General features: G+C 50.6%; 1 protein-coding gene across 6 annotated transcripts in view; it reads left to right on the top strand.

Moving 5' to 3' along the window:
• ZNF536 (zinc finger protein 536) overlaps nt 1-17,500 on the top strand; it is a 420,861-nt gene that overhangs the window by 247,417 nt on the left and 155,944 nt on the right. For all 6 annotated transcript variants that reach the window (XM_073885153.1, XM_073885151.1, XM_073885155.1 and 3 more), the window contains one exon: nt 16,043-16,195. In XM_073885153.1, coding sequence (XP_073741254.1) covers nt 16,043-16,195 — 153 coding nt within the window. The remainder of the gene's footprint in view (nt 1-16,042; nt 16,196-17,500) is intronic.

The following is a 17,500-nucleotide window of genomic DNA, read 5'->3' as shown; positions in this document are numbered from 1 at the left end:
GAGGGCCGCCCTGCCTACTCCCCACCCCCCGTCCCTGTCTCCAAAACACCGTGCTCAGCCCAGATGGGGCACCCGGGGAATGTCTGCTGCCTGGATGAATTAATGCACATCCGAGCAAATACGGGGGGCCCCAACTGAGCAAGAAATGAGGCCAGAAAGTCTACCGTGTTTTAGTCCCTTGGTCAGACCCGCTTTTCTCCTTGAAGAAGCCCTACAAAGAACGCCCCAGAGGAGATAATAGCGGTGTCTTTCACAATGGAAAGGTCAACCAACATGTGTTTATTGAGTGACTCCGTGGGCCAGCCCTTCGCTCGGCTTTGTAGGTGATGACGAGACAGGCAAACCCACAGGGTGCTCTTGGTAAGCAGGCTGGAATCTAAACACACGAGAAAAATTGGAGAGCAGGCCAGAGCAGCATGTCATTGTGTAGAAATATCCAGAAAAGATTCTGAGGATGGGGGTGTGCCGGGAGGCCAGGGAGTGAGGCTGGGCAGGAGCACTGGACAAGGCAGGAAGGAGAAGGTTGGCGGTTCCTGCGTGCAGAAGAGCTGAACGCCAGGTGTGGTGAGTGTGAGGCCTCCAGGCCGGTGTGGCGGGCAGAGCAGGGGCCAGGGTCCCCTTCGCTCAGGCCAGCCGTCCCGTCCCGGGACAGGGGGCTTTAAACTTCATGGCTCCCCATTTGCTCCTTCTCTCTCTCTCATCACTGCCCTTCCCACTGAGGCCTCTTTGAAATTTGACTAAGGTGGTGAGCGCATGTTTCGGCATTTCTGGATACAATTTGGTATCATAGCAAAGAATCAAAGGATATTTGCTATCACTTTAAAGTATGTTTCTCTCCCTCTTTCTCTGAGCACCTGACCCCACAATCATCGCTGGCTTTGAAATAATAGACCATCATAATTATGAGAATTAGTCTGGAGGCTTCTGCCTTATTTGCTCAACCGAGGTTACTGAGGCCGTCTTTAGGGGTGGAAAGGGTGTCCGGCAATGGCAGGGTGGGGACAGCCAGGTAGTGGGGGAGAGGGAGGGGCCTGGTGGGGAGGAGGTACCCCTTGCCCAGCCCAACAGCCCTCGCTTCTGGAGGCTGCAGCAGACCCGGTTTCCCAGGAGAAGCTCACACTGGGCTACGGGTGAAATGCCCCACGTTTGTAAATGCTGAAACCAAATTTAGCAAGTGGACCCTCTGATGAACGTTTGCCGCCTCCATGAGAGTACTGTCCCCACACTTTGCAGAGGCAGAAACAGAGGCCCAGGCACGGACAGGGACTTGGGCTAGGGCGTGAAGGTGGTGGGCACGGTGTGCCGTCTGTCCCCGGGTCCAAGTCCCCGGCTCTGGCGTCCACCGATGTCAGGCTCTTCTGTCAGCATGCCACCTGCCCTGCCTGCCACTTCCCAGAGGCTTCAGCGTGCCCTTGGCCAAGGATGGCTGGCAGCCTCACCGTGGCTTTGAACCCGTGGTGCACAGCCTGATTTGGTCACTGCCCTGAACACACGGGACTGAGGGACCCTGTCACCTGGCAGCTGGCTTGGGAACCTCCCCTTCCAGGCTGTGGGGCAGTGGCAGGGGTGGCCCTAGGCTGGGTGGGCTGCAGGGCTTACAGAGGGCGACTTCACTGTTCTTACAGGGTTTGAAGGGAATAGAGCGAGAGTTAATGCCGAACTCTTTCTTTGACTTAATTTATTGTCATCTATGTGGCTAAAATGTAGATCATACTGCTGTTTGGATCTCCGTTCTGATTCCCAAAATTGCAATCATGATAGGTGGATTATAACCGTGCTTTCACATACAGATGAGGAAATGTATTCCTGTGCGGTTTTCCCCTAAGGAGAAGTCAGAGGATAAGGGGCAGGAGTTTTGAATAACCTTGCAACACTTAGTTGTCTCTCTCAGTTATGGGATAAAAATTAGCATTACGGGACAATATGTGTTGTGAATGCAGCCCTGCTTTGAATATTCCTGTGGAAGAGCCCCCAAAAGGAACACGGAAAGTGATTTTCCATCCTAAAGGAAAAGTCACCAGAATCCCATCCAGCAAAGTGGTGTCGCCTTTGTCAAATTGTTGTTATTTGTCCGAAAAATATTACGTGCCTCTTATGTGCCAGGCACCTGGCTAGAGGCTGGGGATTCCAAGGGAAACCAAATGGACCAAAGATTTGCTGGGGGAAGCGAGCATAGCAGTAACTCCTGCACAGTGTCCGTGGAGGGGTGAGCTGCAAGGGGGATTGGGGGGGGAGGCTCTGAGCACCTGCAAGGCCAGGGTCCCAGGCTGAGGGAGAGGAACATCCAGGGAGCATCTCTCAGATGGGAAGGCAGAGCCCTCTTCCCTAGTCCAGTAGTGTGTGCAGAGCCCCCCAAGACCATATGTCTGGGCAGACTTTTTCCTCAGGCCCTGACACTCAGCAAAAAGTAGAGAGGCAGAACTGACGGCCTGATGCGCTGCCCCAGGGCTTGGCCTCTGCTCTCCCAGCAGCAGCAGCTGTCCGGGGCCAGCACCTTCCCAGCCTCTTGCGTGCACCCTAAGGTTCTGTTCCCCTGGATCATGCCCTCCCCACCGCCTGCCCCCAGCATCTAGGGCAGGGCTCCTGGAGTTGCCAGTCTTTCTGCAAAACCACACCCAGTGTCTGATGTCTGTGTGGACAGGTGTTGGGCCCTGGCCGGGGCAGGTGTGGACAAGGAAGGCCTTGGGGTAAGAGAAATTGTGAACAGTCTTGAACAACAAGTGGGGTGGGTGTCGGTCCGGTGAGCAAGCTCTGTTCTCGGAGGGAGTCAGGATTTGGCAGTAGGAACCTTGCAGCGTCTCAAGGAGAGGCTAGAGAAGCAGCCCGGCACCCCAGGCTAAGTGGCTGGGCTGACAAGGGGCAAGGGAATGGAGGCTGAGGCTCCGCAGACTCTCTGTGTCCCGCCTCCCCTTGGAGGAGAGCCGGCTGCAGCCCGTCCCTCCCTCACAGCGCAAGTGTGATGTGGGGCAGGTCCGCGGAGGCCAGCAAAGAACTTAAAAGGACAAGATGGCTTCCTTTCTTTACACATTGCTCAGTATTTACTGAGCACCTATTCTGTGCTGGGAAGTTTTAGAGACACAGAGGTGAGAAATATAGACTCCATCCCAGCCTTTAAAGAGTAGACATTCTAGTGGGAGCGTCCAGAATTAGGCAGGCATCACACACACGGGCCAAGCCCCAGACTCTGGTTGGTATTGTGAACGTCATGTTCTGGGGTGATCCCAAGGTCAGGGAACATCTCCCAAAGGAAATGACCTTGGAGCTGAACCCTCAAGAATGAGTGGGATTAACCAGGCAAGTAGGAGGTGGTGGTGGGCCTGGGGTCTGGAGTTCGTGTTTCAGGAAGTGGGACCAGCGTGTGGTGAGCTTCCGAGGTCCATCAGGAAAAAAGGTTCTCACCTTTTTCCAGAGCCAAGAGAGCTGGCTCGGGGTTCTCATGACGTGCTGGGGAAGCCCTGGACAGATCCAGAGCAAGCCAGGGTGGGGCTGGCATCTCCATGGCCCCCTAAGCATTGTTGAGGGAAGTTTCCCGCTCAGGTCATAGCCCCGGTCCCAGGTCATTGCCCTGGGTCCAAAGGATGGCTCAAAGATTCTCCACCTTGGGGTGTACTTTCCCAGGACCATGAACGGTCTGGTCCGAGGGTCTGCGGGCTGCAGTGTCCTTGCTGTAGTGGGAAGATAGGGCAGAGATGTTTAGAGGCAGCTACACAATGCCCTTAAGACTGGTCACCTCGTGGACGGACGGAGCACAGCGTGGGGAGGCCTGAGCTGCTGGAGACACTGTGTGCTCCTCCCTCCCTGTCATCTCTGTCCTCTACCTTTCTCTTCCCGCCCCCCACTGCTCAGCTCAAAGAGCTATTTGGAATAAGTCTGTCATATCTAGGCGGTGCCTTCGGGACAGGTGCCATATAAGCTATAACAAAGGGACTAGAACATGTAGGCGTGCTTGGGGCCTTGTTCATGGATTCCCTACCCCAGGGGCTGGTGGTGTTTGGCACAAGGGAAATGATCTCCCCAGTTTGGCAGCGTGAATCCTCCTGGGAATTCCCCCGGGGGGAGGGCTGGCCGTTTGAAGGGCTCCCATGGTGATCCCATTAGATGGATCATTACCTGCTGGTTTCTCCTGGTTTTCTGTGTTGTATTTGAGATCTCAGGGGAGGAGGGGACTGTTCCTTGAGAATCTACCCAATGACTTTTCCTCACATTATCTCATTTGGTTTTCACAAGAGATTGCAAAGTAGGTGTCATTATTCCCGTTTTACAAACAGTATTGGGAGGCTGGGCAAGGCTAGGAAACATTTGCAAACACAAAGCCCGGAGGGGCAGGCCCAGACTGGAAGCCAGAGCCAGCGATCTCGAAGCCAGTGATTCTCTTACCCTGGCCGAGGTGCCTCTGCGGGGTTTAAGGTGCATGAAGGCCCTGCAAACCCCCTATTTCACGAGACCCTCCGATTCCTTTGTGAGAAGTACCATTATCCAATGATTATCGAGTTTTACTACAAAGGAACTAAAGCTCATGAAGGTTTAGCAGTTTGCTTGGGAATCACAGAACTGAGGCCCGAACTCAGATCTTGGAGTCAAACAGACGTCAGTGTTGGGAGATGCTGGGCTGCCCGGGAGCTGGGCCCTTCCAGCTCGGCGGCAGTCTCTGAGCAGGCCTGGGGGCCTCTCGGACCCCCTGCTCTGGCCTGCTGCCCCCCAACTCCAAAAGCAAGGCTGCTTGTTGCCACCCCTCCTTCCTGGGGGCTTTTTGTGGGATACCCTCCTCCTGCTTAGTCTGTTCCTTGTCCCCAGTCAAGATTCCTTTGGACTCGTCTGTAGGATTCGCAGAGTCTGGAAAGTTCCCTTTGAGAAATTTGCCAACACTTGATACTTTCATCTGTGATCAAAGGAAGAAGGAGCAGACTTGACCTTCCTGTTAAAGGCTGCTACCCAGGAAGCTGGTTCTGCCCGGAGCTAGGGGGTCAGTTCATGTACTCACGTGTCATTCATGTATGCATGTGTCGGGTGAAGAGTGGTGTGTCACCTACTACGTGCCAGATGTGGAGGAGGGGGAACCACAGGCTTGTTCTCTGCAAGCCACAGGCTGGAAGGAAAGCTGGTATCAGAGAAGAACAGAAGCCAGACTCTTCCCCTGGCCAGAAGAGCAATGGAGGCCCACTCAGGATGGGACTGGTTGCTATCCGAGGTTTATAGCACGGCCTGATATGTAATTAGGTAAGGTCACCAGTGTGGATGTCAAGAACTGTCAGGCTCTTCCCAATTCCTACAAGGAGGGAAACAGTGAAAACTTTGCTGAAAGCTCCCTAGCTATATTCGCAACAGTCCACTGCCCTTCCAGCAGCATCGCGGGACAGGGACATGGGACAGGGAGGACCATTCCCCAGGGCATCCCCTCTGGCTTTGTTTTGCCTGCGGCTACCAAAACAATGGACCGTGGGGCAGCCTCGGCTGTATCTTATTTGGCTCCTCTGCTCTGTGGCCTGAGCCAAGGCCAAGGGTTTTGTCCTTTGGAGATGCGCCAGCTGGACAACAGATCTCCAGAAAGATCTCTGCGCTGTGATGAGCAGAACTGGAGAGATTATTATTATTATTATTATTATTTTGCTAATTTTTATATGCCATCCAAAGTAATTATCACTACAGGGTTTTGAAAGGTTCAGCATTTATTCAAAAAATTTTTAATTTTGATTCAATGATAGCGTTTTTCCGATAAAGGTTCTCAAATTAAAAGGGCTAGAGAAGTCAGCGCAGCTCAAAAATGGCAGTAACTTCAGAGCTGGCAACTGACACTTGTTTTCTGCCACTGTTTACTCTTCAATAAAAAATGCATATTTACCATAGCAACCTCCTGATCACGTGACGCCCTATCTTACCCGCTACCCTCTAAAACAGAATAGCTTCTTAAAGAAACACACACATTTTAATATGCATGCCTTTCAGATGCAAAAATGTGTTCTTTATAAGGAAGCCCTCTTCCCTGGGATTTAATGCTAATAAACACGTCATCTTTATAGAAATCATTTTGGTCCCGTGTCTTAAATTTCAGGGCGTTCATTCTGGAAATCAAAATAAAATTACTTTTCGAAGCCCTTTTGATTATCTTGAGAATTTGCTGATTATTTATTTTAATACAGTTCTAAAAATATATATATGTATTTATGTTTATACATGCATATATATATATATATATATGGTTTTTTGTTTTTTCAAACAGCAGTCATTAGTATCGTTTGGAAGGGAGTCTGGTGTAGGTTCTAATGACCTGCCGCCTCATCTGTGATTAAAGATTGTCATCAATGCGAAGCTCAACTGCAGCCTGAATTGCTTTTCACTGTTAACTTGGGAGGATTGCCTGGGTCTTTAGAGCTTTGGAGAAACTCCTCCACCCTGGACTTTTCGGGAAGGAAACATTGCCCCTCATTTGGGACCTTGGGCATGTGTCTGGTTCCATAGCTTCGGGCTAGTGGGGAGGGGAGGGCCCTAAAGCCACAGGCCTCTGCTGTCCCCACCATGCCATCCTGGCACAGGACATGTCCCTTTGGCAATATTCCTATTAAAAGCCACCATTAATTGGCGCATATCCTGCACCAGACACCGTGCTACAAATCATTATTTCTACCCCCGTTTTGCAGATAAGGAAACCGAACCTCAGAGGCATTTTTTGTAATTCAGCCAGAATCACACTTCTGAGAATTGGTGGAGCTTGGTTTTGACCTGAAGCCTTTGGATTGGGATCGGTTTCTGCTTCCTGTGTGGCTGGAACCTTTCTGTCCAACTTACGGCTGGAAGGACAAGTAGGGAGGAGACGGAGAAGGGGACAGTGTGAGGCACCTTCCTGCTCAGAATGTTCCTCTGGAGATCTGCATGGCCTTCCCTGTCCCAGTTTTTTGGAGCACACTCTACACTCTGGTTTTCACCGGGGCCTGGCAGCCAAGTATGCTCGTGGCTGCCAGGGCCCCGGGGCCGGGCAGCGTGGTGGCGGTGGGACCAGAGCTGTGGCCACTTCAGGAGGCTGGGGGCAGGAGGGGTACCACTGAAGCAGGCCTGGTGGAGTTTTAAAATTCTTTTCTGCTGCATGAGGACCAATCTGAAAAACAACATATTGCGACTCTGTTATGCTTGGTGGCTTTGGGGGGGGCGGGGGGTGGGCGAGTGCGAAATGAGGCAGGGCTCTCCACGGCAAAGTGGCACTGTGACCTGAACCTGGGAGGAGGAGAATCGTCCAGACCCCACGCCCCGGCCAGCCAATCCGACTGCACCGTGTCCACGAGCCATTTCATAATTATCCATCATGAATGCCTCCATGCTGCCTTAATAGATTATTTAAAATGGTGCATGTGCCTCCTAAGCAACCTCAAGTCAGTCTGCACTGTACATACATACAAGCCGGGAGAGGTAATTGCTTATCATGTATCTCTTTGTTCCAGACACTTTTATAAAAGAGTATGTATTATGTATGGTGTGACCTTCAAATGTCAGGAATGTGTTGTGCAATAAACTGTCAATATTTGTGGTTATAAGGTACTAGATGACTTTTACAATAATTGGAACGGCTATATTAAAAGCTTGGATCACTCAGCTGGTTAAAGAGAAAGACACAGGCCAGCGTTCATCAGGGACTTGCCTTCTGCCAACGATTAAATGAAAGATATTGCAAGGTGCTTAAGATGTCTTCTTTGTTTAAAAAAGAATATGGCAAAACATGTCTCCAGGGGAGACGTTATCTCCAAATCATGCCTTCTCTTTTCCGTGCGCTTGATTCCCAAGAGAAAACTCAGCCCCACAAGTTATGGCGACTGACCAAGTGCATTTTAAAAAAGATCAGTCCAGTCTGTGCTTGGTGTCATTTAGGTAAGAATTCCTTGAAACCCGCCCGGCAGTCAAAGACATCTCCTCTGGTCTTCTCCCTACCCCCAACACCTCCCCCCAGTAAATAAACGAGGGGGCTGTAAATTATCTTAAGAGGATCTTAAAAGCTATAGTTCTTTTTTTTTTTTAAAGAAAATAAATTATGTGGAAATCTTTTGGGAATTTATGCTTTACTGAAAGTAGAGGCTTCTATAGTTTTCTTTTTTTTGAGAAAGGAGTACTTCATTTAAAAGATGGAAAAAAGAAGGCATAACAAATATTTTGCAATAATTACAATAGTAATTGGGGCATGGGTTACTTTAAAAATATCTGTTTCCCTGTACTCTTCTACTGATAAAGGTCTCTTTATGCGTAGGGGTGGCTGATTCTTCTCATGGCAGCTAGATCTTCCTTTAAAAGCCAGAAAGTGGGCAAGTGAAATAACGGATGGTACCTCAGCAACGTGCCCCTATCTTCTAAAAAGCCCACTTGTGGCCTTGCTGATTCTAAGTGTGTGTTCATGGTTCCTTCCACCTGAACAGAGAGGGAGCTAGGAGATCCCCCCCAGGCCACCTCCTCCAGGAAGCCTTCCAGCCTGCCCCTGACCTCCTGCGTACCCCGCTGGCGTCACACTCCAGCCCCTGAAGGTGCTGAGCCCTTGGGAGCATTTCTGGTGTTTTGCTGGTGCCCTGGTCTGGTTCCTCCCAGGCTATTCAAAGCAGCTTCCCTCTTGCAGTCAGGAGCCGATCTTGGCCCCTGAATTTCGACTTGCCTGCCTCCTCCGATTCTTTTATTTATTGAAAAATGTATAATTAAAAAAGAAGTATGTATGGAGCTTCTGCTATGAGCTGAGTGCCTACCACGTGAGGGGATAGAAAGCCACACAGCAGTAAATGGACTGTGTTGGTGTGGCGCTCAGGCTCTGGGGAGGGGAACGGTGGTAAGCAGACAATGCATGGGTCGGTTCGAGTCTGCAGAGGGTGGTAGGTGGGTGCTGTGAAGGAACAAACCAGAGAAAGAGCGTGCAGGGGGCTGGGAGGCGTGCCGTCCTTTGGATGGCATGGTCAGAGACACCTCTCCGAGGAGATGCCTTTGGGACCAAAGCCCGAATGCGAGTCTCCATGTGAATTCTGGGAAAGAGAACCCCAGGTGGAGGGCAGCAGGAGCAGAACTCTAAGCTGGGTACCAGCTGGGAGGGCTTGAGGAGAACAGAGAATGCGGGGTCTGGAGTACAGTCGGGAGTCTGATGAGGTCAGAGCGGTCGTGGGGGCCACTTAGGAAGGGGGTTGCCGGCCATGAGAAGGAGTTGGGGGTAGAACCAGTGGGCTGTCCTTCTGCTCATAACCTGGCTTTTCCCCTGGAGGTGGCGGCTCCCCGGGGTTTTCCCCCTCCAGACTCAGTCTCCTGCCTGGTTCTCCTCACCCCGGGCGGGTTCACAGATGATCCCACTCTGCACTGGTTCACCCTCACCGTGTCTCAGGCATGGGTCCCAGCCCACTAGGCGTGGCCGAGCCAGAGCGAAGAGAGGGGTGTGCAGAGCCCAAAGAGACCCATCGCACCGGATGTCTTGTCCTAGGTCGCTTCTGTGGGGCCCACATCCTGCCCACTGCATCCACAGTCACAGTCCCCAGGTTGGGGACGAAAAGCGCCTGCCCACTGCCGGGCCCTGAGGGCCTCGAGAGAGCCGACAACGTGGTTGCCGAGGATGTTGTCAACAGCAGCGTCCCACAGTGCCAAAGGGAAGAGACCCCATGGGTGGCCCAGTCACCAGTGGGGGTGTTCCGCACACTCCCCTGCCAGACAATTAAGAAAGGGCTCTGGGCTTGGTAAAACCAGAAACACATTTGGCCCACAGTGCTTGATTTTGAAGCCCTTGTGTATTTTAAGGGAAATTTAATCCATGTGTTTCTGATTCATTTTCACTTAACTCATCAAAATGTTGCTTTAGAGAAGCTATTTGAGATCCTAGTATCTTATATTTTTTCTCTCTCCAGATTTTAGCCCTTTTAATGACCTATTTCCCCAATTCCAGAAATCCTATCTTGCCAAAAGCAAATGGAGCTCCGCACAGTTTTGAGCTTGGGTCGAAGGTGAGGAAAGGAAGCGAGAACGTTCCACCCCTCCCCCTCTCCACCTCTGTGCGCAGAGTTCAGCTCATGCGCACACTGGGCTTGCCAGTGAGCCCAGCCCCGGGCCTTGGTCCTAAGAACCCATAGGGAACTGACCTTCCACAAGTGGACATCCTTTTCTAAAATAGCTCTCTATTTAAACAAATACTTTGGCCAATCCATATTAATGCCTAACTGTTTAACATGACTATATATGGCATCTAGCAGAGAACTCTGATGAACCGGAGACACCAGATTAATACTGACTCTGGACGCATTTCATCCCCCTAGAGTTAAGTAGAATTGTTTACGGGAATGTTCTAATTTTTCTGCATACCACTAATTTAAAATCATTTTTTAAGCAAAAGGGAAGTCTTCACTGAACCAGGCATCTCTACCACAGTAATCGCTGTTTTCATTCGGGTCTGTTATTTTTAAAGTTTTCAAAATAAGGGAAAGTGTTAAGCTTTTGAGAGGAAGTACACATTCCTTCGGACCTTCTCCAAGGTGTTAGCTGTTTCCTGGAAAGATTTTTAAAGCATCGGCGTCTGCGGGCAAAGAAATTAAGAGGGATGCAATTTTTCGGTGTTCTGCTTACCCCTTGGACTCCCCAAATAGTTTTCTTCTTCATTAATGAAGCGAGAGCCGTGCTTTTGAGATGCTCTTTGCACAAGGCAGACACTCAGAATTAACTGCACAACTCATCTGGGAAAATGCATTTTCTGTTACACAAGAAGTTCCATAGAAATTAAAATGCCATGGCATTTTGTGTCATAAAGTAGTAAGTGCTCAGGTATCCAGACAGCCCCCCTCCCCGCGCGCCGTTGCCGGGATAACTCTCCCGTCGCTGCATGGACTTAGCCTCCACAGCAGCAGCATTATCATTTCTTTTCCTGGAAGTCTTGCCAAGATACACTTCTGGACACGTGAAGGGCAGGGCCGCCTTGGCAGGATGGGGTGAGAAGGGGCGCACAGGCACACTTTGAGAGGAATCCCCTTTGCTTTCACTTCTCTGCCTTGCTCTGTCCCTTTTGGTCTCCCTGGTTCTTGCTCCCCGGCCTCACTCCGTGAGTCGATGGGACGGCCTGCGGGACTGGGACTAAGCCTGGAGCACCTGACCAGGAGAGGTGGACTCTGCCTGGACACTTCCCAGTGGCCTCCGATGATGACGGCTCTCCAAATCTCCGTGGCTTTTTCTCATTCACGCAAAGTCTGGCGTGGGGCGGCTGCCGGCCATCTGGAGACTCAGCGCCCCATCGTCCTCTAGGTTTGTGATTCTTGCCACCCCAACCCCTGTGTTTCAAGGCCACCGTGGCAGGCGAGGGGGAGGGAGGAGGCGGTGTGGCCTCCAGCCATTGGCCGGGACTTGTCACTTGATCTCAGCTCAGTGTAAACGAGGTTGGGGGAAATAGGGGGGCACGTGGACTCTTTAGGAGCACTTACTGTCTCTTTCATTGGTTTTCCTTCACGGCTCTCTAAGACCCATCTCTAGTTTCTCATCTGGTTTAGGATGAGGCCAAGCTGGACAGTGGATGAAGACAGCCTGGAAGACAGCACTGCAGGGTTATAGGGAGCCGGAGGGGATGGGTCGGGAGGCTCAGTCCTCTGGGCCAGGTGGAACCAGGGCAGGCGGTGGCTTAAGGGGTTTACCTAAGGACAGCCAGGCATTAGGAATCTGGAAGGAAAAGATGCCATCTCCTGACTCCCAAGTCAGCCTTCTCGGCAAACAAGCCTATTTTAAATATGTACCAAGGAAGCTCAGTGTTTAAAGATAACCTGGGGGGAAATCTACCCTTAAAATACAAATTTATTTCATTAACTAAATTTTTACATTGCAGTGTATACACACACACACACACACACACACACACACACACACACATATTTAAGTGTATAATGAGGCCCCCATAAATTCAAATCATGTTCATGTCCAGCAGGATAGCCAACTTTGAGGATGGATTCAGACAGCGGCTGGTAGTATTTTGTGTGTGTTTAGGCTTTAACTTTTGGAAAGTTGTTTGTCTTCCTAAGTATTTGATTCTTTGTCTATCCAGGCTGCCGGTTTGTGGCTCCACTGAGGATGAGGTTTCTAATATGATCCGTGCCATGTTTAATCCCTCTGGGTCCTCCTTTCTCCCACCCTCCCTCTGTGAATGCCGGGGGGAAGGTAATGCACCTTAATGTCCCCTTGATCTAGGCCAACCTTGCTGTACACTTGGAGGATTAGAACAAGGAAATGGAAATGTGGGAGGCATGGCGTCTGACCTTGAGATGACAAAATTAGGAAGGTCTTGTCTTATGTCCCCTTGCCCCCAAATAACATATACTTGAAACATAGCTTGCAGTGACTAGGCCCAGCTCCTCTTTTTCAGCAAGCCAGTCTTAGCTTGTAGGAATAGGAAAAAGCTTGCAGGGCTTTTGATACAAGTGGACAATTTACTTGTTCTAAGCCAAAGCTCTGGAAGGGTTATGCATACAGCCTGTGTCCTCTGGAGTATCATTTGCTGCATCCACGCAAGACATCCATTTCTGAAGAATAGATCTCATATTTAATGGGGTCAAGAAAAGAAACAGGAGTCCTTGGAGTTCTTTCTCTGCCATTTCCCCATCACATAAGGCTCAGAACCCACCCAGGCTGAAGCTGGCCTCTGCCTGCAGCCAGATGCCCTGCTCCTGGGGACACCCTGGCCTCTAGAAGCCAACAGGACTGACTGGCCTTTCTTTCACCGATGAGCAAGGAGAAGCAGACACGTCTGGGGTTGACCTCTGTGTACACGTCCACCTTCCATCTACCCAACGCACTTAGAACAAGTGTCTGAACGGGGAAAAGAGATACTGCAGGTTTTAGGAAAAGGACATTTTTTTTTTTTAAAGATTTTTTTTTTTTTTTTTTTGAGAGACAGAGAGAATGAGAGAGAGAGAGAGAGAGAGAGAGCACATGAGAGGGGGGAGGGTCAGAGGGAGAAGCAGACTCTCTGCCGAGCAGGGAGCCCGATGTGGGACTCGATCCAGGGACTCCTGGATCATGACCTGAGCCGAAGGCAGTCGCTTAACCAACTGAGCCACCCAGGCGCCCAGGAAAAGGACATTTTTTAAAAAGCTGAAACCAATCCACAAACAGTCTGAGGAAAGATGACAAATGTGACTTTTATGATGCTTCTTCCTTTCTACCGCCTGTTTCCTGGATAGGCCGGGAAGGCCGGTCCTTCTGTAAGCAGGCCTGGTGATTGCTTCAGCGGCCAGCTCTGTGGGGCCACAGGCAAAGCCTGGGGACTCCATCCTGGGGAGCCTTGCAGAAGGACAGCTGTTGGTGCTTTTATACTCTTGGGGGAGAGAAGGCGTTCTCTTGGGTTCCCGGTGTGGCTGGACCGAATTTGGCACGCCGTGCTCTCTGCTACCCATCTGGGCTTGGGCGCCCATGCACACATAGGCCCTACGAGGGTGCTTACTCAGCCACGGCTATCCTTGGCGTTCAGCCACTCGGATGCTTCCTGGGACCCCCCACAATTCCCCTTCATCGTGGTGCAGAGTTTGTTTTTTCTAGTTGGATTAGTCTAAGAGTAAATGTCATAGGCCTTCTGGCCCTCCAAAAAACAAAACAAAACAAAAAAATAAAACAACACCATTTCTGTGTAAAGTGAAAATTAGACTCTTAAATCTGCAAAGAAAGCTGTTTATCTTACAAATTTATTCTTTTTATTGGGCCACACATGTCCAAGATAGAAAGATAAAAGGAAAACAGATACAGGCCATCACTTAGACTCTCATATAGTGAGGCCTTTCTTGTCCTCAGCTTCCATAGAACCTTCCAGAGTGGTACATGGGCCTTATTATGTATTTATCATGTGCCCTGGACAAGGACTCCCCAAAAGCTACAGTAGAAGTATGTCCTCCACGCTCTCTCCCTCCTATTGGACAGCTCCACCTTTTACTGCTCACTAATGGGCTCTGTTGGAGGAAGGTTCTGGGGAAGTGCGTGGGGCTTTTCAGGAATTTAATGTCAAAAGTCCACGCCTGCCTACGGCCTCTGTCCTGAAGCCAACATCCGGGGCACTTAGTTCTGCTTATAATTCAAACTGACAGCTATTGGCCTTCTCACTTAAATAGGGTATCTTAACTCTGTGGCAGTGAGCACTTGACAGAACTTTAATCAGGCTCTTTGTGATTTTAAGCTGAACTCACGATCCCACAAAAGGAAAGCTGAAGAATGCTGGGGGGGACAAATGCAACACGTCTGGGGTTGGGGTGGCTGGGCGCGGGAGGATGGGTAGGAGATGGCATTCCAGCTATTTAAACCTAGGGCATGGTTGACTTGAAATTGGCATCTGGCCATTGTTCTCCTGGACAGCAGCCCTCGGTGGGCTCAACCTGTGGGCCGTGGAGCACCCCACTATGAGTGCAGGGGGGCGTTGGTTTGCCGTGAAGTGGCAAAACAAATCGTTTTGTGCGTGCCCCCCCGGCCCCCGATTCAATAGCCGCCTTAACACATTCATGTGGTTGACCAGAAAGCTGGTGCTAAGTGGGTTGGGTTCTAGATGCCAGTAAACCTGGTCCTGCTACCTGTGCAAAATTATGAGGACAAAAAATGCTGAGCCGATAGACCCTTTGAACGGCTCTTCCAAGGCTGGTTGGAGGAGTTGGAGAGAATGGGATCAAAAGTGAGCCTTCAAAGAACTTTTCCAGGGTGACACTATCACTGTGCATTAGCCCAAATGCAGAGAGGATGCTTGAAGCCAGGGGTTTCCACGGTTGCTTGGAGCAAACATCCAAATAAGAACTAAATGTGATTGCCTTCATCTTGTGCACGGCCTATAAGTCTGTCCCTTTTGGCTGTTAGCGGAGAACACCAGGAACGGATGTTGTGGAGTAAAAGCAATTTGCATTTTCCATTGCTTGGAAGGTACAAATCTTGTTTATTCTGCTTCTCTGCAGAACTCACGGGTCTGCTTATTTTATCTGAAGGTCCCCTTGTTCTCCTAGTGGATCTACCATGCATCCTAGAGGGTGGGCTGGGACCCCGCCAGCCCCAGGAGCTTGTGTTCTGTGCCAAGGGGGTGAGCCTCTGGCTCTGCAGGGAGGCCAGAGGAGAGGGCTCCGGTTCCTCCCCTCCCGAGAGCTGCAGATTCCCAGCTCCTGCCCTGGTCCCTGGATGTCGCCTTTCTGGCAGTGTGATGTCGGGCCTTGGGTGTTGCAATAACATATCCTCCAGCCACTAGATATTTTCACGGTTTTATTTACTATTATGTCCCATCATTTCTGTGCAGAAGGCAGCCGTATGTAAATTTTATTCCATTTTCTAATGGTTTGGGTTACATAACAAATAACAGCAAGAAGGAAAATTTGTATTGATACTTTACAGAGGAAGTTCTCAAGTCACTGCACAAAGATTTAACTGCTCTGCTCGAAGTTTATGAGAGTTTTGCAGCTGAGTTTCTGCACATGACTTCGAATATGTCACTATATGTTTATCATGGGCTAATTGTGGAATCACATTTCCATACTTTTTCTTCTCCCTTTCATAAGATTACAGCAGCCAGCGATGGATACCAGGCTCTACAAGGAAGAAATGATCAGTTGTGGATAATTGTCTTTCCTGTCCCAAAATAGCTGTATGTCTGCATGTCTTCGGGACTCGGCCGAGACACATTTTTTTTTTCTTCCATTTGTTGCTAGATATAATGCAAATGTGATTTCGATCCTATAGTGAGCTCTCCAGCTAGTCCATATTACAAATTAATCAGATTCAACAAACACCAACATTTTTAAACTTTTGGAAAAAAAATATTTAATAGGAGCTAAGCAAAAGAAGAAATCAAACCAGCTGCTGACACAGCTGTTTCTTTTCTTGTTTAATTCAGTTCAATATAAAGGTACCATATGCTGCTTAAAATGATGATGGGGAAGATGAAATAATTTAAGAGAATAACAAGAAAATACATGAATTGTCAGCATTCTGTCAGATTTAAAGAATGAAATAGACAGGTGTAGTAGTGACATGTTTAACTTTGTGTGGTGTTAGCAGTTTTGGTGTGAACAGCTTCTGACGTGCTGAAATGATGTGCGAATGTTCTCCTCCGCTGCAGACATCGGCGAGGAGGCTGGGAGAGCTGCCGGCGTCCAGCAGCCCGCGCTGCTTCGCGAGAGGAGCCTGGGCTCGGCCATGAAGGACTGCCCGTACTGCGGGAAGACCTTCCGGACATCCCATCACCTAAAGGTCCACCTGAGGATACACACAGGTGAGAGGTGCGGGCGCGTCCGGGGGCGCAGCGTCCAGCAGGGGCCACGCTCTCTGCGCAGGTCACCCCTGTGATGCCCCCAGCACCACTGCGCCCTCCACGGGCCTGTCGGGACACCGCTGTGGGATCCTTCTGCCCCGGTTCGTCGCTCCGCTTCTGGCCTCCCTCCGGAGCGGCACTCGGCCTGTAGACACAGACCCCTGTGGCCCAGGTCTGGGAGGAGGATGCTTGGGCGTAGGCACCGGGACGGTTTGCTGATGCGTGTAATGGAGCAGGACCCCTCGCCCTGATCAGGGGCCCTGCAGGTGCAGAGCACAAGAGAGCCCGGCTCAGACCCTGAGTGTGAAAGGGAACGGGGCAGCTCCCTTCCCACGTTCCCAGCTGGGGTTCGGCGCCCCCACCTGGGGCTGGGCTGGTGGAGGCAGCGCACTACCCGGGATGGAGGACCAGTGGCTCTCGGCTGGGTCCCCTCAAAAGAAGAGTGGAGGTGCTCTTAACCAAACAGGTGAAGTGGCTGCTGGACCACCGTGGTCATTTCTCCTGTTTTCATATCCTCCTAGGCCCTTGACATGAGGACTTCTTGGGGGTCTGTCTGCCTTGTCCCTCAGTCATTTTTTTTTTTTTTTTTAGCTTTTCTGCTAGTCGTTTGCACATTGCCAATACCAAAAAAAAAAAATCTATCTGAGATATGGACACCTCCATTTTCTTTGATTTTTCTCCTGACACTTTATCTATTGGAGTATGAGCTGCTTCAGAGGATAGACAAATATGCCATCTATTTTCAAAAATAATTGTGGTCTATTTCCCAAGGAATCAATAAAGCTCAGGGTTGTGCAGGATATTTAGTGCATGTGGGCCTCGGGTGCAGTGTGTGGTTAAAGAGAAGGAGGCCCTCACCTGGAACCTCACCTGGCGCCCACAAATCTCCCTGACACTGAGAGAGGAGCCCCAAGAACAGGTGTCAGTGGGCCGTGGGCTGCCATCTTTATTCGTGGTCTGGGCCACAGTTAAGCATCGCCATCGTCCATCCCTCCCTGCCCCAGAGCACTTCTCTCCTAGAGTTATCCAGAGCAAAGAGGGAGCTTCTCAAACGATGCACCTGTTCTGTCCCTCCCCCAGGCCCTGTGGGATCTGACCCATCTTGCACCATTCCTCATCCTGATCATCTCTCTCCAAACCCATGGCCTTCTTCCGTCCCCCCCCCCCCCCCCCGTCCCGAGCGCCCATGCCCCCCCCCCAGCCCCCCGTCCCCACCCAGGCCCTGCGCTCGGCATTCCCACCCCCCCGCCCACCTCGCCCGCCCCC

Source organism: Callorhinus ursinus, unplaced genomic scaffold (assembly GCF_003265705.2).
Source record: "Callorhinus ursinus isolate GAN/ISIS: 27379988/994484 unplaced genomic scaffold, GSC_fseal_2.0 scaffold61, whole genome shotgun sequence".
NCBI classification, from domain to species: domain Eukaryota; kingdom Metazoa; phylum Chordata; class Mammalia; order Carnivora; family Otariidae; genus Callorhinus; species Callorhinus ursinus.
This window is presented reverse-complemented; position numbering and strand designations above follow the sequence as displayed.